This window comes from Schistocerca gregaria, chromosome 5, assembly GCF_023897955.1.
Source record: "Schistocerca gregaria isolate iqSchGreg1 chromosome 5, iqSchGreg1.2, whole genome shotgun sequence".
In the NCBI taxonomy this organism is placed as follows: Eukaryota; Metazoa; Arthropoda; class Insecta; order Orthoptera; family Acrididae; genus Schistocerca; species Schistocerca gregaria.
Window position 1 is genome coordinate 386,264,029 of NC_064924.1, and position 23,422 is coordinate 386,287,450.

The 23,422-nt window shown below is 39.7% G+C and overlaps 1 protein-coding gene across 2 annotated transcripts in view; it reads left to right on the top strand.

Annotated features, from left to right (window-relative positions):
- Window positions 1–23,422, top strand: part of LOC126273040 (heterogeneous nuclear ribonucleoprotein L) — a 172,188-nt gene that overhangs the window by 133,103 nt on the left and 15,663 nt on the right. Inside the window, exons 7-13 of one of the 2 annotated variants that reach the window (XM_049976434.1) lie at window positions 3,068–3,151; window positions 10,547–10,706; window positions 10,905–11,118; window positions 11,791–11,912; window positions 12,027–12,177; window positions 12,284–12,395; window positions 16,155–16,250. In XM_049976434.1, the coding sequence (XP_049832391.1) occupies window positions 3,068–3,151; window positions 10,547–10,706; window positions 10,905–11,118; window positions 11,791–11,912; window positions 12,027–12,177; window positions 12,284–12,395; window positions 16,155–16,250 (939 nt within the window). The remainder of the gene's footprint in view (window positions 1–3,067; window positions 3,152–10,546; window positions 10,707–10,904; window positions 11,119–11,790; window positions 11,913–12,026; window positions 12,178–12,283; window positions 12,396–16,154; window positions 16,251–23,422) is intronic. The other variant, XM_049976435.1, reaches the window with a different exon arrangement.

Below are 23,422 nucleotides of genomic sequence, written 5' to 3' on the forward strand. Positions count from 1 at the left end.
ATGGCTGCTTCGACAGGTGGCCAACTTGTGACAGGACTGGAATAGGAAGTGCTGGTTGGATGGATTGATTAGGTAGTCTTCCACCTGCATCTGTCACAGGGATATGATCCTTGTGGCAAGGGGTTGGGGTTGGGATTGGGAGTCTCATAGGGATGGACTTAGATGTTTTGGAGGTTGGGTGGGCAGTGGAACACCATATGAAGAGCAGTGGGAAGTATCTTGGGTACGAAGTGCCTTAATTCAGGGCACAATGATAGGTAATCAAAGCCCTGGTAAACGATGTGATTCATTTGTTCCCGTCTGAGTTAGTGCTGGGTGATGGAGCACACTACTGTGTCACTTCCTTCGAGGTGGTGGGAGGATTGGCTGTGTGAGGGGAATTGGCATGGGAGATATGTTTAGGGACTAGGTCTGGGGTACAGTGCCTGTCTCAAGGCCTCGGTGAGAGCCTCAGAGTACTGAGTAAGAGAGTTCTTGTCACTGCAGATATTCCACCCCTAGGTGGTCAGGTATTTCTGGGAGTGAAAAATACCTCCCATACAGCTTGGCCACCTGGGGATGGCTTATGTGCATTGCAAGAACTCCCTTGCTCAGTATGCTGAGGGTCTCAAGGCCTTTAGAGGGGCACTGCCTTCCTCGCCTAGTCTGCAAATAGATCTTCTGTGCCAAATCCCCTCGCACGTTCTATCCTCCCGCCTCCCCAAAGAACTGGCCACAGCGGAATGTCCCCTTAGTCACCCAGTACCATTGTGGACTCGAACAACTGAAACGCATCTTTCACCAGGGCCTTAATTACCTATCATCTTGCATTCTAGTCCTTGTGCACACTCTGCCCTACAGCGTTCGTCTCTCCCCCTCATACATTACTATCCCATCCCCTTCTAGATTGCTGCTTGCATCCCACATGACAGTTGCATTCCAGAGTTGGCAGTCATCTGCACATAAGGTGTAGGTGGGTGGGGGGAGAGAGAGAGAGAGAGAGAGAGAGAGAGAGAGAGAGAGAGAGAGAGAGAGAGAGATCAGGCAAGACTTGGACAGCAGTTACAGCAGGAAAGAATGACAGTTAATTGTAGGGTTGAGGTGGAGGGTTTTTTTTTTGGGGGGGGGGGGGGGGATGTACAGTGACACTGCTACAGAACTAACAATGTTCCTAGTGCAGCTTCATTCTTTCCTGAATGTCTTGTCAGTATTCTCAAGAACATTCATTGAATTTTGTTCATGATCTAGCTCACCTTTGGAATCTTCTTTCGCTGCAATAGGTAGCACACAGTACTCACTATACCTGCAGAGTTTTTGTTGGATGCCGTCCCCAGAATGACAACAATACTTACAATGGTAGTGTCCCAAATGGTCATGTTATACAGTGAGCACATTTCACTGCATGTGCCATAGGTGTACTTTAGCAGGTTCTAGGCACAACAGCTGACCCCAGAGGGTTGTGTAGCCAGCAATGGCAGTAAATATTACAAAAATATAAACTTCACGAGAGCTCACTAACTCCACACAGCCTGAGCTACGGCCAAGAAGATTGATCTGTGAAAGTAGTTGCAACAGCCACTTTTTAGATTGAGATAATAAAACCACAAGTGTCCAGTAATCAATTGGTCAATCAAACTGCACTAGTTTTGAGCTTATAGATTAAATTTCAGTGGTATCTAGAAGCTGGAAATACTGGTAACAGACATACTGGTGCTCTTGAACTCTTCTCTCATTTTTCCTTTTATTTGTACTGTTGATGTTCCAGGCCTCACCTTTTCGTGGGTTGAACACCACTATACCTTAGTTCAAATTACTAGACTATTGGAAGCTCCTACCACATCTGCAAAGCACACTCTACACCATGGAGTAAAATATACATACAAATTACATAAGGCTTCCTCTTGCCTCATTATAAAATTAATGTAAGATTACATAGCCTACATTTGTATTCTACTTGCATGCTGGTAGTTGAATTTTTGTATTTCTGGGGTATTTTTGTATTTCTGGGGTATTTTTATTTACTATAGCTTATAAATTTAGTTTCTGATGTGCAATGAAATTTTAGGTCAGTGTTGGTAAAGTTCAGACAAGGATGTAACCATCGTGGCTGTTTGTGACTTAGGCCTTCTGCCATGAAGTGGAACAATCTAAAATTGGCAGTGTAAGATAATGCGTAAATACATTCCTTGCGAGTTTGAATATAACCATCAAGCACCTGTGAACTCCAGAAGCCTTCGATAATGGTGTGGGGAGGTGTGTGCAGAATCTGATTATGGAACATAGTGGTTTGTCACTCAGTTCTAGTGAACAGCAGAAAGGGTTCTTAAGAGTGTAACAGGTAATAGAAGCAGTAGTCTGTGAATAGTATAGTTAGAAACTGAACAAATAGCTGTTGTGTAGACTCAATTTTTAAAATAAGGTTGTCTAACAACTGCTACTTCGTCTCCTCCTTCCCAGAAGTGTGTCTACTAGGTGGCCGTACTTCCGCTGTAGAATGGGACCCAGTCTGATGTCTTTTCTTGCAATATAGAAAAAAATGTGCAGCAAACAGTACAGATGTTACGTGAAATTGTCGACAAAATCTTGAGATTTGACTGAATCACATCTTTTCCATGGGACCATATGACAAATGACATAGCTTGTGAAATACTTGGTACCGCTGTTTTCCAAGTACAGTACTTGGGATGGCACTCAGCCATATATGCTGTGCTTTAAAAAAAAAAAAAAATTAGAAAAGAATGGTATCATGCTTTTAATGACAGTCCACACAAATATAAGCGAAGCTCTGTGTGTTCTATAATTCCACAGAGCACTTAATTGAAAGTGGTCACAAAGTTTTTGTACACATTGTAGTCAATAAAACTAGAAACCAGCTGCAAGTAAATCAATGCACCCCCCCTTTCCCCCGCTGCCCCCCCCCCCCCCCCCCCCCCCACACACACACACACACACACACACACACACACACACACACACACACACACGGGTTCAATCACAAGGTACCTCATAAGATTTCATCTATTGACATATTAACAGAATAATTGCAATATGTAGTTGCCAAGAAGTGTTACCCTATTTTTATTTGCAGGGATCAAACAAGAGCTTCCTGTTGCTGGTCGCCCAGCACCACTTCTACAAGAGCCGCGGTTTGGCGCTGGCCCTCAGCCTTATCGTAAGTAGGCAGTAGCCTTCTTACAAAGTATCAAATTGGCTTCAATACCACAGCTTTGTTTCAAGCACCAGTTCAAAAATACTCCTGAATACATGTCTGTTAGTTTGTAATACATTATCATTTAGTACACACACACACACACACACACACACACACACACACACACACACACACACACACACACACTCTTTCCCGCTGAATCTGTACAAAGTCTATAATGGGCAATATTTTGTGCTGTACCAAGATGTCTTGGAATGGAAAACAAACAAACCAGACACTTTTAGAGAAGGAAATATGGAGTTCACAGATGTGCAGGAAATATTAGTTTTTCTTCCTTGCTCATTAGGATTTTCAGGCTGAACTCTGTACTTATTGTCACTTAAGTTACCAAAATCCCCGATTGTTTTGCTTGATCTACCTAAATATTTTAGATTTGGACATCTGTGAAGTTTGAGAGGTACTAAATGGCCAGGTGATTTTTAGGATTTTGGTGCGTTGATGTGAGGCTGCAGCGATGGAAAGGATCTTCTCATATTTAAATTTCTTTGTGGTCAGTGTGTGTTTCCAGGTATATTAGATCCCCCAACTCTTCAATCATATGTGTCAGGAAATGTTGTTGTCTGTGAATGTAAAGCATCTGCTGCAGTCTATGGATGTCATGCTTAGGCGGCTAATTTGAAAAATTATCGTGTCAGCCATTGCACCAGTTGCACTTATTTTACCATGGAGATTTGTATTATTTATTTTATTGTGTACTAAAATACAAAATGTGAACACATATGGGGTAGGACAACACATGATTCCTTATTTCTAAGTTAATAGCTACCAAAATCCAAATTTGTGTGGAGGGCTCTCTCTCTCTCTCTCTCTCTCTCTCTCTCTCTCTCTCTCTCTTCCCCCCCCCCCCTCCCCCCTCCCTCCCCCCCCCCCTCCCTCCCCCCCTCGCCCTCCATCTTTGCCTTACTTTCTGCTGCTGAACACACACACACACACACACACACACACACACACACACACACACACACACACACACACACACACGTGCGCAACCTTGGTACACAATTACGTGGAGTCTATATAGCAGTTGTTCCTCAGTCCAGTTCATTAATGTTTAAATAACCATCCTTACTACTTCAAAATTCGTTAAAGAACATAAGATCAGGTTGCACCACCTTCACAGGAGGAGGAGATTGAAAACGTGTTCACACAATGGAGAATATTAAAAAAAAAAAACTGATGGTACATATTCGTTATTAACGGAAGACAAATTTAAAACAGTTCCCAAGTTTAGTGCAGGTTTCATAAAAACAATACATTGTTGGTCAGGAAACGGTACTAACCTGCTACAGTGCAGTAACACTTCAATGAGCTGCACTAATCTATGAAAACACCATGGGTGTTGAATGGCCAGTTTTCTGTCTAATTCAAACTTCTGCTGGTGAGATGCCAATCTTTGATGCTCTTGCAGGGTGTATACGCCCCGGGAAATCTGGGAAAAACCCAGGAATTTTTTCATCTGGGAGAAAATTCAGAAATTATTCAGAATTTTGGGAATTTTTCATGGTTTTAATTTTGACTGGTAAGAACTAACACACTAACAAAGAATGTCACTGTATCCCACTACTGCAGCAATAAAACATAAACGAGAAAAATACCAAAATTAAACTTTATTTGCAAAGGAAATGTGCCTTTTTACACCACCATCATTTGCACAAGTGTCTTGCCAACAACAAAATGTGTTAAAGACTGACTTAAGCAATGCTTCATGACAACAAACTGCTTCTGATGAGCTTGACATCACAACTGTTTGTACCATGCTTGTTTGAGCGGTTGCCAGTGGGCTCGCTTGTATGTGCAGTTTAGTCACACATGAACAGTACCTTCTCCTGCTTCTCTGGCTACTTGAAGCCACATGCTAACCAGAAAAATTTCTTCTGGTGCGCCCAATATGCCGCATTCGCGAATGCACAGAGCAATCTGAGTTGTACTGGGAAGTGTGGTAGCCTCCACATGACCCATGTTTACTTTTAGTGATTTTGCTGTTTCCTCTTTGTGTATAGCTCCCATGTCAAATGAAAACAAAAAGGAGTTGTGACCAGGAGGTATCAAATGGAATTAAAATATATTCACATAATTATGGAAGATTAAAATATATGATTAGTTTCAGTTTTCTGATTTTATTTCATTTCCAAATTTTTGGTAGTCAAGCAGAAATTGCCTGGCAGCACAATAGTTATTTTTGTCAGTTTGCTAAAGAAATTGGGCTTTTATTAATCTTTTCAGCTGAGGCAGTCAATTCATTTGAAACGAAGAATTTCGTTCCACAGTTTATGCTAATTTCTCCTGTTCACTGAATTTCAAATGCACATTTTCATCTCCTGGCATGTATGGCATTTCACCATAATATAAAACCAAACATGGGATAAAACGGTGCTGGTATTCCAAGAAATTTACATCCTGAAAACAGAATGAAAAGCTTAATATTGGGCTGGGGCCTATGTCATTGTGAATTTGGACATCCGCATGTGCACTTCAAGCGGACTTCTATAATTTAATATGGTTTATGGACTTTAGATGCTCTTGGAGTATCCTCTGATGTCCTATTTGACTATTGCAAGATACCTTAATGCTTTATACTTCTGAACACTTGGGCTTTCTACACTATCGTAGCTGCACAAGCACGGTAACACCTGTTTTCTGATGATGAAAAGTGTTACTTTCAAAGCAAATTTCCTTTTAAGTTACATATGAGAATGTGTGATGAATTTCTTAAATAGCTAAGAATTTGGCTCTCATTTACAACTTCCAATTTTGAGGATTGGCCACTTAGACTAATTTTGAGGCCAGAAGACAAGACATTTGTCATTATTTTAAATTTTGCTGGCACATTTGTATGATATATCTTCCCAATGTAACAGTCTAAAAAGACCAGTATTACATGTGAGAGCTTAACTTCTTTTGTATTTTATTAATCTTAGAGATCAATATTATAAGTGAAAGGTTAGCTGCTCTTGTAGTTACACTACATATATTAAACCATTAACTTTTCATATTTGTGTTCATGCGTCTTAACAGTGATGTTGCTATTAGCAGACTTTATCATGTGCCCTATGATCTAAATATCTGCTGTCATTTTCTAAAGTGGCGGCAGTAAGGTCTCTGCAGATGTTGTGTAAAATGTTAACCATCCAAAAGGTTGATACGTTTTACAGCTCAGTGGGAAAGTATACTGTCACTTGGGAAATGTTTTTGCCGCCGAGACTGTTTGTAATACATTTTTAAAATACTTTTAGCCAGACTGTTGTTTCTTCACAAGAAATGTTTTCAAAACTTAGATAATTAATTTTTTATCCTATGTATACAACTCAGACCTCAATTCCTAATCAGTATTAACAAGAAACAAATTATTGGGTGTCTCATGTCAGATTTGAAACTCCGTTGGTTGTCCCTGGATGACTGTATTGCTTTCACAATGATTGGTTAATCCAAAAATTTATAGTCTCTTGCTGGTTAAGGGCAGTATGGAAAGTTTTTAATTCTGAAAGTTGTAGAGTGTTAATGCTGTAGTGAATTTATTAAAGGTGCTGTGCTGTGCTTTGCTTGCATTTTTATCCAGAATTACTTTCATTTTGATTATACAGTTCCCCTTCATGTCTCATGTGAAGTTGAGTTCCATAAGAAATGTGGTAAGGCATCTACAGATATTTTGTTTTATCAGATCAAAAAAGGTTTGTTATTAATGTCTTTCCTTAACTTCTCTTGGCGTTTTCTGATCAGTCCTTGTACGTTTGTTTGCTACTGGTGGTGACCAGCAAGACATCCTGGTAATTCGAAACATCTTGGGAAGAGAAGAGGGGAGATCCTGTCAGATCAGAGTGTGAAAGAGGGTAATTAGTGGGTGGTCTAGAAAGAGCCAGAATGGATTTAAAGGAACTAAACATTTTGGGTGGGGGAGGAGGGGGGGGGGGTGGCTGTGTGCTTCCTTTAAACTAAGTCACTCCGGAATCTTCACATATTCATAATTTGAGATGGTTCAGCTTTTAACCTTTGAATCTTAGATTGGCTGCATTTTGTCTACAAATTTGCAGATATTTGTATCTGCATGCTATAATCTATGTACAATGTGGATTTATCCTTCTAAGAGAAGAAATTTTGTGTAAATGTAGGACCTTTCAAAATATCTTACATGTTTAGGCCTTAAATGTATTTGAGCAGTAAAATTTAATCATAATTTGACATAAGTCGGTTTGCAGTAAGTTAAGGAAATAGAACCAAAGGCTGAGAATTTAAGAGGGAGCTTTAGGCAACATTTGACTGTAACAAGGGAAGGGAATACAGATCTATGGATGGCTTTGAAAGGTGCAGTAGTGAAGGCAGCAAATAATCAAATGGTAAAAAGGCAAGGCCTAATCTAAGTCCTTGAATAACTCTGGATATTTCTGATTTAATTGATGAAATGAGAAAATACAAAATGAAGCAGGCAGAAGGGAATAAATACTTTTAAGAAATGAAATTATCAGTAAGTGCAAAACAGCTAAGCAAGAGTGGTTGGAAGGCAAATGCAAGGCCTTAGAAACACCTATAGATAGGTAGATACCACATATAGAAAGATTAAGGGCTCTTTTTCAGAAAAGAACAGAAACTGTATAAATATAAAGACATTGGGTGGCAAGCCAGTTCTAAGCAAAGTAGGGAAGAGCAGAAGGAATATGTAAACGGGCTCTGTAAGAGAGAAATTAACTTTGAATCAGTGTGCAGGAAGTGGGAGATGCGATACTGTGAGAACAATTAGCCAAAGCACTGAAAAACCTGAACAAAGCCCGTGGAGCAGATTCCATTTCCTCTGAATTGTTGAAATCCATGGGAGGCACTCATGGAAAAAAAGTCCATATGATGATGGCAAATACATGCAGACTTCAGGAACAATAACAATTCCTGTTCCCAAGAAAGCAGGTGCTGACAGGTGTGAATATTACCAAACTGTCAATTTAATACGTCATTGTTGCCAAATTCTTACACACATTACTTTAGAAGAATGAAAAAAGCTGTAGAAAGCAAACTTAGGGAAAATCAGTTTGAGATCAGATAAAGGTAGGAACATCTAGGATATACTGGCCCTATGAATTAGTGTAGAAGATAGGTTTGCTTCTCTGCAACCTATGTTTACAACATTTGTATATTTAGAGAAAGCTGTTGACAGTGGTGACTTGATTTCACCCTTTGATATTCTGTTGTTAGCTGTGATGAACACAGGGAGCAAAGGGCTATATACACATTCTAGAGAGAGACCACTGTAGCTAGTCAAAGGGTATAAAAGGGAAGCATTGCTTGACAAGAGACAAGGTCGTAACTTATCCCTGATGTTATTAACGATGTATGTTGAGCAGGCAATGAAGGAAACAAAAGAAAAACTTGGAGAAGGGAGAAGAAATAAAGTGGAGAGGTTTGCAAGCATTGTAATTTATCAGAAACAGCAAAAGACTTGGCAAATTAGTTTACCTAAAATAAATTTAAGTGAAAGAAGTCTTTTTTTGAAGGTATGTCTGAGTGTAGCCTTGTATGGGGACAAAACTTATTAAATAAGCAGTTGAGATATGAAGAGGGCAGAAACTTCTGAAGTGTAGTGTTACAGAAGAATGCTGAAGATGACGGAGTGAATTGTGTATAGGAGATCAAGGTGTACTGAATCGAAAAGGAGGTGGGGGTGAGTTTATGGCACAATTTGGCTAAAAGAATGTATGTTATGTGATAAGACACACTCAGAGGCATCAAGGAATTGTCAACTTGGTATAGGAGGGAAAGGAGGATAATGGTGGTAGAGGGGAAGCCAAGGAATGACTATTGTAAGCAGGTTCAAATGTATGTTATGGAGATACAGGCTTCCACAGGATAGCTTAGTATGTAGAAGACAAGTTTTTGGACTTAATGGTGATAACGGCAGTCTTTAATCAATGTGTCGTAGGTGCTGCAGTCTGCATCTTTCATTTTTCCACAAGATGAATAATGTCTTTACAGCACTAATGACTGAAGTAGATTACAAAAAGTACAAAAATACTTTTTTCTTTCTTTTCTTTTTTAAATCACACTATACCACTAAATCTCATGTTTATTTTTTATGGAGTGTTTCTCAGAAAGCTTGTCTTTGTCTGCCGTTGACAACTACTTTGAGACTTGCTTGCCAAATGGAAAGCTGTAGTGTGTTCAGATACATTTCTGTGGTTTTTGGCAGAAAACTTCCCTTTTTTTCCTTTCGCATTTATCTAACAATTAATGTCAAAGAGAATTTTTGCTGGTAATGCTGTTGGAATCACAAACCTGAAACACAGTTTGAGAACATAGGTACAAAATTAATGTGCCATCAATTTTTAATTTAAAGTATTAGTGATATTAAGATGGTACCTTTCTGAATTTTGCATATGCTATTATGGCAAGGTTGTTCAGTCTTACAGTGGATTGTTGATGACCGTAGTAATATCATTGAATGGTTAGTGGTTTTGTTGTTGTTGTTGTTGTTGTTGTTGTTGTTGTTGTTGTTGTTCATAGCATGCATTTACCTATGATAAGACTTCATAAAAAACAGTGTGGTTGTCTTAGACAAAATACATGCTCATTTAATATCAGAATAAGTATGCAGTGGTCAAACACTGGAATATCCAGGATGGAATGTAACAGTGGTAAGAGAAGGAAAGTTGCTACTCACAAGGTGACAAGATACACACAGGAAAGGAGTGAAAGAGGATGAACATTAAGTATAGTGATGCAAAAGAAATTAGTAACAAAGGAAGGTGACAAGAAAAACAACTTCCCTTCTCATAATATTGTAAGTATGCAATTGGATTGATTTTCTACCTAACACAATTCAATAAATTGGTAGTAATAGACCTCATGAAAAAAGTGTGGTGTACCTCAAGAAAATGCAGATACATACCTGCTAAGTCATACATGTAAAAATCTTAGGTGTAATGTTTTTGCTCTTGGAGTTTGTCAGCAAAGCAAGGAAACTTAAAACAGTGAAAAGGTGAACAGGGAAATCTAAACATAAATGAAGATGTAATATGATTGATGTAAAATAAGTCACCTATTTCAGTGCAGCAATTCAGCCAAACTTGTCTATTACCTACAAGAATGCTTGGAAATAATAAGCTGATACAAATTTTAATGTCTAGGTGGATTCTAAAGATAGTCACATTCTGTTCTGCACGCACTGTTCTATACAGCCATATTTTTCACACACATTACCAGTGTTGATGGAAGTACTGCAAGAATGTATTCCCTAGAACTCGTACATTACTGTCTTAATATTCTGATTGTCGAATTTTTAGTTGGTCTTTATTGACGCTAACCAGACCAAACTGTGTTTGTTCGGCCTTCATTGATGGATTCATATATGTGTAGGTGGAGATGGAATGCGAGGTGGTGGCGGTGGTGGTGGAGGTGGTGGTATCCCACCGTATGCGCCTGTTCCTCCTGATCGCTACGATGACGGTTATCAGAATGGACCTGGTTCTGGTCCATATCCTGACCATTATCCAGAGCGCTACCAGCCTGTTGACAGGTAATAATAATTACATAATCCTAGATTATGTGTTTATAACTTTTTAGTACTGTATGCTACTCTTATATAACTGTTTTGACAGAAAAAATAAATCCTGAAAAACTTAAAAGTGAATTGTAAAAAATTGATAACATGAAATCTGTTAGCATCTAATAGAGTAATTTTCTTTATACGTGTAACAAAATGTAACAATTACAGATATGCTCTGAAACCCGATTATGGAAGAGAGCCAATTCATCCTGCTCCTCCAAGACCAGGATTTGGGCCACCAGCATTGGCACAGACACCAGGTGGACCCGCTCCTGCAGTGCCACAACAAGGCTCTGTGATGATGGTTTATGGGTTGAATCTTGAAAAAGTCAATGCAGAAAAGCTCTTCAATTTGTTTTGCCTTTATGGCAATGTTTTGAGGGTATGCACACATTTTTTTAGTCATAAATTAAAAGTGTAGACTGGTACGGTAGTAGGTTTCTAGGTGTTACATAGGGTCTGTTCAAATCTACAGGTAGTCAAAGCCTTGAACAGGATTGTAATTTAGGTAAAGATTCCTGATCTGCATGTGACTGATACCATTCAGTATTTGCTTAAGCCCACATTGCCTCAGCCTTGAATGCTGTCTGAAAATGCTAACATAAGCATTTTATTTTATTTTTTATATATTTTTTTGTGGGAAGGGGGTTTGTGTATGTAACCAAGCCTATCAGTAGTTCATATGCTATGCACGAAGTGAAATAAAGTGGCTAACTTCCCACATTAATAAGAATATCTGTGTTTGATAATATTTAGTTGTGTAACAGCTGTGTTCCATAACACAATAAATGTTGTAGATATGTGTGTATTGGCTTTTGTACTCTTTAATAGGGCAAAGATATGTTCTCTGTAATTCTGAGATCTTCCGTGAACACACAGCTTGACACAACTGAAAAACCCCATTAAAAATTGTCACCTCGTGCTAGGTTTGCGTTTTAATTTGAATGGGTTTGTTGAATGTAATTGGACAATGTTGGCTAATAGAACACAGCTATTACAGTTTTTCAAATCGTATGTGACCTTTTTTTGATGTCTCTTCTGGATATATTTACAGATCAAATTCTTGAAAACAAAAGAGGGATGTGCAATGATCCAAATGGGTGACGGTTTGGCAGTAGAACGATGCATTCACAATTTGAACAATGTTCCTCTTCTGGGCTCCAGACTGCAGTTAGGGTAAGAGAGAGTGTGAAATTTATTTTATGTTTTTTATGTTTCTCAAAGAGTGTGAAATTTACTTCATCTGTTTTTTATGTATCTCAAATTACTCAATGTGTTAACTACTGTTAGGTTCTCCAAGCAAGCATTTTTGAGTGATGTGCAAAATCCTCATCCACTACCAGACAAGACCCCGTCTTTCAAAGATTTTATGGGGAACAAAAACAACAGGTTCATTAATCCAGCCATGGCCAGTAAGAACAGGATACAACCACCCTCAAAGGTAAAGGCATTGGTTATGAAATATTAGACAAATCTTGAAAGAAAATTGCTTAGGCTTAAAGTTCTTGAAAAACGAACTGTTTTTAATTTTAGTTAATCTCTTTCAGATATTGCATTTCTTCAATACACCTCCAAATTTGTCTGAAGATACACTAAACAAAGTATTTGAGGAAAATGGTGTTCCACCACCTAAGACAGTTAAACTTTTCCCTCTTAAAAGTAAGTACTATTTCTAAACACAATTTTTGTAAGAGTATAATAATGCAATCAGGCCTAGAACTCAGATGATGACTCATCTCTGGCTTCCATCTGCTTCTCACTCCTTCCAAAGAACCATGAATACAATGATGGTAAATGTATCTTATATGTATATTCGGTGATGGCAGAAAACACACAAAACTGTTGTGATTGGCAAGCTTTTGGATCCAGTGGCTGCTCCTCTAGGCAGAAGGGTTGAAGGAAAGGAAGAAGGGTGAAGGAAAAGGACTGGAGAGGTCTAGGAAAAGGAGTAGATTTTGGGAAAGTCATCTAGAACTGCACATCAGGGGAGACTTAACCATACAGGATGAGAAGGAAAGCCTGACTGTTGGAGACCGCATTGGCCTCACTATTTAATTATTTTGTTGTTTGTATATATTTACAGTATCATCCTGCTTTTATGTTCCTGGAATTAATGTTTTCTCAGCATTTACGACATTTTTTATTGCTCCCATCAGATTTCCTGTGTTAACAATGTTAATTTGCTCCTGATATTGCGGTAATATTCATAATTTTCTTAAGATATGTGGTTTTTGAACAAATGTTTGTGGAGGAAAAGAAAGGGCATAATTGATGTATACCAATGCTGACGTTGGATTGACTGTCTAGTAGTGTTTACAAATGTTACATGGTCAGGTTTCTTGATACCAGGGCACTTTGCTCAGCTCATCTTCTCAGTGTGGTGGCAGATGTGAGTATTTAGTTTTCTTTGAATAAAAGTATTATGACAAATTGCAACCATTTTCACAACGTCCATTTTAGCACTAGTTGACACATTTGCTCAATCTGTTTTGCTCAAATGTTTTCTACCTCAAACACAGCACCAGTTATGTAGATTATCATGCTTGTCAAGATGTTTTTTGAGAATTTTTGCCTGTCGAGTGCAAATATTTACGTAACTCTTTTTCTGTCATGTTTCACAAATAAACAATAAAAGTGTCGTTTCGTGGGTGTGGTGCGCATGTGACAAGAGGCAGAGTACCTTATAACCTCAAAAACACTATTACAATGAGACGCAGAACACCACACAAAATACTTACGTAAATATTTTTTAATTCTAATGCTTTTAGTTCCCAGACAGTTATCAGTTCCTGTTAAATCAGCAACTTGTGTAAGGTAGTAAAGTCCCTGGTGAGTATGTTTATACTTATTATGTACTTATACATGCAGTAAAAAAATGGGAAGGGAATCCTATACGTAATTTTTACCGCTGAAGAAGTTGTTTCCCCACATTTTACACCATTTTTTAAGTCATTTGAAAAGTGTAGGAATTTTTAAAGGGAATTTTAGGATCAGAAAACTTCTACATTTTGTTATGTGCATATATTATACAGCTTAATGCTCATTGATTTAATAGAAAATATGTAATTCCTAGGCACAAAATTGTCAACATACAAATAATATCATTACAATTATCGATAACCTAGTTAATGCTATAGCTGTGAAAAATATAGGAGATACGGTTTACTTCTTTGTAAGTGCCTAACAAATATCATAGCCCTGAAAATTTACAGGAAATTTTAAAACTCCTCCATTTCTGCGCAGAAACAGGATCACCTAGTTTTTCTATTTCATGAAAGTCTCGTCCTCTGTCCCGGGATATTGCAACTGGAATCTGTCAATTTCTAATGAAATGAACTTAAAACCATACTCCAGGAGCCAGTTCCTCAGTGCAACCAAACGTATTATTATTTGGTTGGAAATTCACTAAAAGCCAGTCCCCTGGTTTAAGATCATTGAAACTGCCACCATGGTTTTCATCCTTTTCAATCAATCGTCGGATGAATCTTTAGTGGAATACTATCCATCTTTGTCACTACCACTGGAATTCTGGGATGCCAACTGTTTCTTTTTCGTGTTGGTTTTCATGAGATCACTGTTCTTCGATACAGGAAAAGATATTTCTTTTGGCTGAGATGTTTTGTCTTCAGTTCTGGCACTGACAGCACTTTTTCTGACTCAATTTCTATTTTTCTTTTCCTTTTCATTTTTTGGCACCTTGTGATTTTTCGTATCTCATTCCCTGGGGAGCTGTCATGACTGTGTCTCCCTCCAATAATTGTGTGGGCTGAGATTCTGGAGAGACTGCCTTACCAGATTGTGATGATGCTAGTTTTAGTACCTTTCATGGTTGGAGTGGAAGAATTCTACAGGCCCGAAATAAAGGCATTAAGTTCTTGTCTATCAACTCACTAGGAAGAACGATAAGCAAATGTGTGGAATTCAGAGGGAGGCAGTTGCATTGAATTTCGTGATTCTTACACATTTCTAGCACCTCTCCTGAAAAATAGGTAGATAGTCACCCAGCACTATTTTCACTTCTTGATTTCTGTCCCGGGGTATTACAGTAGCATGCAACCAAACTTTCAGTGAAACTCATCAGTCTAGTGTGTGACCTGTTACCTATTTACAAGAAGCCTTCCTTACGCCAAAATATCCCACATACGTTCAGATTTACAAAAGCCATAAGCGGGCAGGAGTTTGCCATTGGCTGTAGAAGCAAACAACACACCGCTGATTTCTAGTGTGTCTGTTAATCTCTCTGGATACTTAGTTGTTCATTTGAAAATACAGTTTTCTCATTAGGTTCATCACCGAAATTGGCTTCATTGTAATTCAGACTATTAAAAAGGCTGATGCACTCTTTTTTTCTGAGCCTTCAAAATAGTTGACATAGTTAATAACTATGCAACTGCAATGCAAATAATAAAAATAATAATTTTAAATAATTTCAAACTGAGGAAATAAAAATTCCTTCATAAAACAAAAAACATAGAATCAGTAGTCACTAAATATTCAAAATCTACATTATTGTGCCTTTGCCCTCTTAGCATGAACATTTCTTGTAATTGTTGTTGAAGCAGGGCATTTGGGCGAATGGAAACATTCCACCCACTCTTATCTACCATTTGGTATTCTATTCGTTTTTGTCAAAAAATTTGCTAATACGCAAATGCTGAATTTTGGAAATGGATATTCCCACACTGAAACTGTAGCAGATATTTTTCTTCCTGCATATCTCCCCATTGTATGGTCTCTCAAGGTAGTTAATGGAATTCTATATTCCTGCACAGCATTTCTTTCTGACACTGCATTTTCCTGTATATATTAAATTGCTTTGGCAAAATGTGGATAGTTAGACATTACCACCTATTGCATTACAGAGATGAGACAATGAAAGTACGGAAATCACGGCAAGAAAGCTATGGTTTTCATGGCATAATCAGTGCAGCTGTTCTGCCTTATCAGATCACTGGTTGACTCTCTACTGGAATACTGTTTGAATTTATCACAAGTTTCAGTGACATTGAAAAATAGTCTTGTTCTAGTATTTTGTTGAACTGAAAATCATGATTATAGAAAAAGGTTGTTTTGTTTTTCAGTACAGTGTAAAAAGTGTTGCTCCTGAAATTTTTTGATACGTTGTTATTTTCATTTGTATGATTAATGTCCATTTTCTTGTTTTTGAATCTATTGATGTCCTGGTTTTATTTTTTAACTTTTGTTAGGTTTGATATGCAAAGCTGAAATGCAGTTAATTTTAATGAAGTGACAAAGACATAAACTTCCATAATCTAATCACGTTAAAAGAATAGTATGTTTCTCACATCATGTGCTCCAAAGAATTTTGTTTCTAATTTAATTGAGACTACTGTGACCAGCACTTAATTCATTATGCTACCACAGATCTTGTGACATTACACTAACTTTTCATTTCAGCTGATAGAAGCTCTTCTGGTTTAATTGAATTTGAAGATATTGGACAGGCTGTTGAAGCTCTCATGATGTGCAACCATGTGCCAATTCAAAATCCAGGTGAGAGATTTTTGCATTAACTATTTAGATACTTGTAGTAACAATAATATTTAAAATTGTGATTTTCATAATATAGTGATGGACAAGAATATGAAAACGCCACAAATTCATGCAAGGGTGTATATACAGCTGCTAGCGAAGCCTGCAGACTGCATTGTTGTATGAGGGCTATCCAGCAAGTAGTAGTTTTTGCCTGCAGCAACAATGGGCTGGGCTATTGGGGGTATATTATTGTCTGATCATCTGCCCATTTAGTTGGCATCTGGGCGTCTCAGCCTCAGGTTCATTTTGCTTCCTGTTATTTCACAGGAATTTTAAATGTGTGCTGCAATTGATACGCCCAGAAGTTGCAAAATGCATTTGGTGATGAGGTTTTTTGTTGACAGAAGACATAAACACAAGGGAAATTTATTGGGGACTGTGTGAAAAGTGTGGCCAAGCTAATGTTCATGTTGTAAAGCAAGGAGTGACCAAACATTGTGACTGATTAACCGGTTGCTAAAGTCGATGAGAAGAGTTCAAGAAAAGAGCTGATTCACAGTGATGGAGGTTTTTCACAAAAGTTGCATGAAATTTTCTCGGAAGCTACTTTGTGCAAGATTGATAGCAAAAATCTTACCTGAAAACAAGAACGTGTGGCTCGATAAGCTCTGTGACTTATTTTGAGACGAGCACTTCAGAGTAAGTGTGAAGGAAAGTGTGGCTCAAAGCTGTTGTTCTTGTATGGTAGCACTCTACCACGCATGGCAAGTCACACTGCAAAGTACTAGATGCTTCCAAGTGGGAGGTGTTTCCTCATCTGCTGTACAGTTCGGATCTCGCACCCAGTGATGACCATTTGTTTCCAACAATAAAAACCTGGCTTACAAAACAACACTTAGACCACATGGAAATGCAGGAGAGTGTCACAAACAGGTTGAAGTCCCAGATAGTAGAATTGAATGACACTGGAATTTCAAAATTTGCTCACCGCTACGATGAGTGCCTAAGTGTCACTGTCAGTTGAATTAACCTCCCCCCCCCCCCCCCCCCCCTCAACACTGCCAACTGATCATTGTAGGTCCTCATCAAAGAGGACTTCGGTTAAAAAAGTGGAAGACAGCTGCAAAAGTTATTGAAAGCCTGTGAATGTCGCACATGCAAACCCTGTCGGCATCAAAACATGAAGGGACCTCAATAAGCAGAGAACTGCAGGGTGAGCTATAATTCCCGAACAACATCAGCTCAAGTGCAAATGCCTGTAACATGAAAATGTGGTGCTGAAGCCTTAAAACCTGGGCTATGGAGCATTGGGAGAAATGAATTTGTTCTGATAATTATAGTTTCGCAATGTTCCCACTTCTACCAAAGGTTACGTTCCAAGAGTGATACACTGTGGAGTTTTGGCGATTTGGTTAACTGTTTCGTGATGTTCAAAGGGAATCTGTGATTACTCCCTGCAGTCACATTAATGCCAAGGATTGACTGTTTTGGCTGATAAAGTGCATCCCATGTTATACATTTGTCAAAGACAACAGAACCCCATTCACACAACTCGCATTGTCCTGAACAGGTTTTGTTAGGTCTTCTAACCTCCAGTCACCCGATCTCAATATTGCTGAGTCTTTGTTGCCTGCTCTGGAGAGGATGATGCATGATCACTGTCCCGTTGATCACCATTATCTGAACTATTTTGTAGGAAGAATAGGATTCCCTTCAAAAGTATGCTGGACCTGTATTTATCCATTCAAACACAGCTGGAAACTGATCCAAACATAAAGTTTCCCTATGCTGCATTAAGCATGACAACATGTTGTGGTTTTGATGTTAAAACTTTTTTTTCCCCACCCTTGTATATTATGTCATCAAAGTGTGAATAGCTATGATAATAGCTCTTTGCGAGGGACGTGTTAATATCAAAACAGAAGAATTGAGAATCTTACGTTAAGGACAAAGGGTACTTTTTTTGGAATGATGACTGTAAATCAGCGCTGATTCTTTAACACAGGGTTTATTTTGTATGTTTTACAGTTTCGTAGTTCATCACAATGTAGAATTCTTTCTAAACAATTTACATGTCTTTTGAACAGTTTCATACATATTGATGTTAGTAAAAAAACAATGAGATTATACCCACAATTTTGTAGACTCAATTGTCAAATTCTAATATTAACCGAAAAGCATATTACACCTCATATTTTCACAATATTATGAAAAGGATAGCTGCTGCTCATCATGCTGAGTTGCAGATAGGCACACCAAAAAGACTGGAAAACAAAGCTTTCAGACAAACACGCATTCATCAGGATAAACTCACACACATGCGTGTGTGTGCGCACTTGCATGACCTGTCTGGCTCCCAAGACCAGATTGAGAGCAGTCAGAGACTATGGCCATGCGCGTGATTTGGATTTGCATTTGCGAGCACGAGCGTGTGCACGTGTTGTCTGTTCTGATGAAGGCCTGTTCCATCAAAGGTTCATTTGATGATCTTTCTGTTGTGCCTAGCTGCAACTCATCATGTCCGCTATATGGTAAGTAGCAGCTACACTTTTTCATAGTAAGTCATTATTCCATCCATCAATTCATTCATCACATATTTTAATTTTTAAAATATTTTGCCTAGTTAAAAATTTTATTTCTTGGTGAATTGGTTGAATCTGCAGTAAAGTTTAGGTCTACTAGACCAGTGTAGGCACTTGCAAGTTGTACGGTAAACAACATTCTTCATAAACTTCAGGTGATAGATGTATTTAAATTCTGAAAAACACAACTTGCACTACATTGCTATTCAAGACGTGAGTTGCCTTAAACTGTGCCTCAGAGCATTCATGAAGCCTGGTCTTCATTCTGCTGCATTTCATCATCTTCCTGCTTCCTCTTTGCATTTTTGCTTCTTTGGTAACTTTGAAAAGTGAATGTTTCAGCTTCCTGCACCTGTATTGTCACAGGCAAGTAGTTGGTCTTTCCATATGAGAGCAATGTTTTATACCCAAATTTTTCAACACTTCTAACCTAGGTATAACTCAGTTAACAGGAGTGAAGATAATAATTACAGATGCTAGAAACTGTATCAGAAAAACTAATTTTATTTTTGCCTGCTCTATCTCTTATGGACATTTAATACTTCACAGTACTGTTACAAATAAAAACCATCTTCGAAAGAAATAGATAAGGCAGCAGGTTATTAGTGTGCTATAATTAGATAAAAGCTTTATATTTATGTCTCATGTGACTAGCTTCCAGATAAGGTTCAATTTGATAATAAAGCTTTAATTATGAAATTATCTTTGAAATTTTGTCAATGGCTATGAACTAATTCATTTGATAACACTTTTGGGTTAAAAGAAATGTAATGACATTAAGACACTCATCAAATCGCCACTAACGGCGGAAGACTCTTAATTGTGCAATGAACAAGGCTGATACATTTTGACATAACTCTTTGGTTTCTTTGAAAGGATAATTGTTTTGGCCAAGCTTAAGCTTTGCTTTGCTTTATGGGTATTTACACGATTTCATTCTTGTGTTATAAAGGTAGGGTTCGGGGGTTACAATAGGCCCGCGCTATCCCTGCCTGTCGTAAGAGGTTACTAAAAGGAGTCTAAAACTTTTCGGCCTTGTATGATGGCCCCCTGTTGGGTTTGACCTCCATCTCTCAAAATTTTCCGAAGAGCGAGCCGATTGGGGAAGGGCGCCTTACTTGGTGCATTGTGTCCATCTTGCGATCAGACCTTTCGCCAGCTTATACACCGTTGAACTGCAGTCCTGTCCGCTCTCCATCTCTTGGGCATGACTCTGTTTCTGCATGCAGATTACACCTTGCACTGTGCAGTGCCTCTTTCTGCACCGACGGCGACCATGGACCACATGTTACCTAACATCCAGCACGGTGGCCAGTCCGTTGTGGTGGGACCGCCATGTACCCTGTTGATTGTAGCCCCCTGACAACACAGGGATCGCTCTACTGATGCCTGCGCCGTTAACTCCCCACGTATGCCAAGGAGTAGATGCCTATCCTCCTGGGGTATCGGGACTCCCGGCAACGGCCATACTGCCAGGTGGCTCTTGCCGTGGCTGGGTGGCGCCCGTGGGGAGGGCCCTTGGTCGGAGTAGGTGGCATCAGGGCGGATGACCCGCAATGAAGCGTGGTACATCGTCTCTCGCTGGTGGCCAGCCGCCAGCAGTCTCTAAGCGTTCTCGGGCTCAGTTTAATGCTCAGAAGTACGATCCGAAAACGTTCTCCTCCCTGGCCACACTGTGGGAGGAACGTAAGTCTCAGGATGGCAGTAGCAGTTATTCGCCCCGCTTCTTAGTTTGTACGACGGTTGATGGGGAGTCTTTTCTCTCCACAAGGCCTCAGTTCTTTGTTGAGCATTTAGAGGACAAGTTTGGGGAGGTGGAGGGCTTGTCAAAAATGCGCTCTGGGTCAGTCCTGATACAAACGGCATCCTCGGCCCAGTCACGACGGTTACTCGCTTGTGACAAGTTTGGGATGTTGCCGTTACGATCACACCCCATAAGAGTTTAAATATGGTCCAGGGAGTTATTTACCATAGGGATCTTCTTTTGCAGTCTGATGAAGAGCTGCGCGCCAATTTAGAGCGCCGAGGTGTACATTTCGTCCGGCGCGTTCATCGGGGTCCGAAGGAAAATCAGATTGCTACCGGTGCCTTCATCTTGGCCTTTGAAGGGGATACATTACCGGAAAAAGTCAAGGTGATGGTCTACCGATGTGACGTTAAGCCCTATATCCCTCCCCCTATGCGGTGCTTTAAGTGCTGGAAGTTCGGCCATATGTCTTCTCGCTGCACTTCCAGCCTCACATGTCGAGATTGCGGACGCCCATCACATCCCAATACTCAATGTGCCCTTCCATCTACGGGCTTGGGTGTTTCCCTGTACCACCTCCTTTCCGGGCCCCTCTGCGTACACCCCCATGGTGTGTGCCTCGCCCTTGCCTTCGGCTCGACTTGGCACAGGGCCCGAAGGACTCAGTCCCTCCGGTGGCCTTCCGACACCGCTTTTATTCCTTCCTGGCCACGTATCAGGGCTCTGGCGTTGTCTATGCCAACGGTTCAATGGTTGCTGGTCTAGTCGGTTATGTACTAACTCTAGGGACTATTCTGAACAACGTTCGTTGCCGGCTGGCTGCAGTGTTTACACTGCTGAGCTGGTCGCCATCTTCCGTGCCCTAGAGTATATCCGCTCCTGCTCAGGTGAGTCCTTCGTTATCTGTAGCGATTCGCTGAGCGGTTTACGAGCTCTCGACTAGTGTTTCCCTAGTTCTCGTCTGGTGATGGCTATCCAGGAGTCCCTGTATACTCTTGCCCATTGCGGCAGATCTTTGGTCTTTGTTTGGACCCCGGGCCATGTTGGGATACCCGGAAATGACTGTTGACCGCCTGGCGAAAGAGGCCACTAGCGCACCATCTCTGGAGATTGGCCTCCTGGCGACTGATTTGCGGGCACTATTAAGCCGCAAAGTTTTCGATTTATGGGACACTGATTGGCGCAACCTGCCCGTGCCAAACTAAGTCCACCGTATCAAGGAGACGACTATTGTGTGGCGGTCATCCATGCGAGCCAACCGCAGGGAATCAGCCGTCCTTTGTCGGCTCCGCATTGGCCACACCCGACTCACGCACAGTTATTTACTGTGTTGTGAGGATCCCCCTGTTTGTCGTTGTGGAGCGTCCTTGACGGTGGTCCATATTCTGTTGGAGTGTGCCCTTTTAACTGTGCTCAGGCAGACTTTTGCACTTTTATCTGACAACTCTTCTATAGCGGACATACTTCTGCGTTTTATTCGGGCAGGGGGATTTTATCGCCTAATGTAAGTGTGCGAGTTTTTGTGTTGATTCTGGCCTATGGCCTACGATTTGTCTTTTTTTTTTTTTTCCCCCATGTGTTTCTCGGTGATTGGCTTTTCCATTTTTGTTTGTATGGTCGGCCAACCACCGTCACACTGTGAGATTTTAGTTCATCTTGTCTGGTCTTTGTGTACGTTTCTCTTGTTCTGTGTCGTCTGTCTTATCGTCTGTTGATCATTTTTATTCTCCGTGGGCGTTATTAGTATTTGGAAAAAGGGACCGATGACCGTAGCAGTCTGGTCCCTTTAACCCCCACAAACCAACCAACCAATAATTGGACAATTTACATTTCTTGTTATTTTGTACAGATTTTTCAGTTTTAAATATTTCTTTTGCATTGTCGATACAGCTTATGGTAAGAGTTCTTGTTCGTTCGGGATGAATTTCGCCATTTGTTCGCATTTGCTGGTAAAACAGGGAAAAACCACAAATGATACCACCTACCTTATATCAGCATCTTTTTACTTTTCACTGAATATTTTCATTTTTAAAAAAAACAGCAAACCATGGTTTTCACATACATGTGGACTACTACTTTTTGTGAGATAGTTTGGTTGATTGACACTCTGTAATTCTTGTAACAACATATAATAATTCTTCTAAAATACCAAACAATACAGTGCTCTTTGTTAGACTGTTTCATTTGTGTATCCAAAGTCTCCTTGATATAGAATTTTTGATCACAGGATTGTGTTCGCAACTAAGTGACTATTCTTGGTTCTTGGAGTTTTGCAGTGTTTACAGATCAGTTTCATGAGCATTGTAATTGATACATAACAAATCAGAATTTCTGTTTTATTGGTTTGTCAGTGTGCAAGCTTGTTGTTTGAGTCAAGGACAAGTGGTTTAAAACAAGAAAGGGGTGGATCCTCATGACAACAGCAAAGGGTATAGCTTGTGAACACAACCCACCAGTTGGTGACAGCGCCACATGAAACATTTGTACACAAGTATTGGAAACAAGCAGCAGCTTTCTCGGGAGGAAAAACCATGTGCCAGAGATATACTCTGGCTTTTAAAATATTGTGATTTGTGTTAATTTACCTTGTAGGTTAGAAAATAACCAATTATTTGGCAATATAAAGTAATTCGATAGATCAAAAACCTACCCAACAAGTGGCAACATGAGAACACATGCATAAAAAAAGGGTTTTAGGTATGCAAGATTTTGGAGCCAATGGCTCCTTCTGGCAGAAGAGGGCTGGAGGAAAAGGATTGGAGAGATTTAGGAAACGGGTTAGAGTTGGGAAAAGTCACCCAGAACCCCAGGTCAGTTAAGTCTTACTGGGTGGGACAATAAGGAAAGACTGGTTGTTGGGG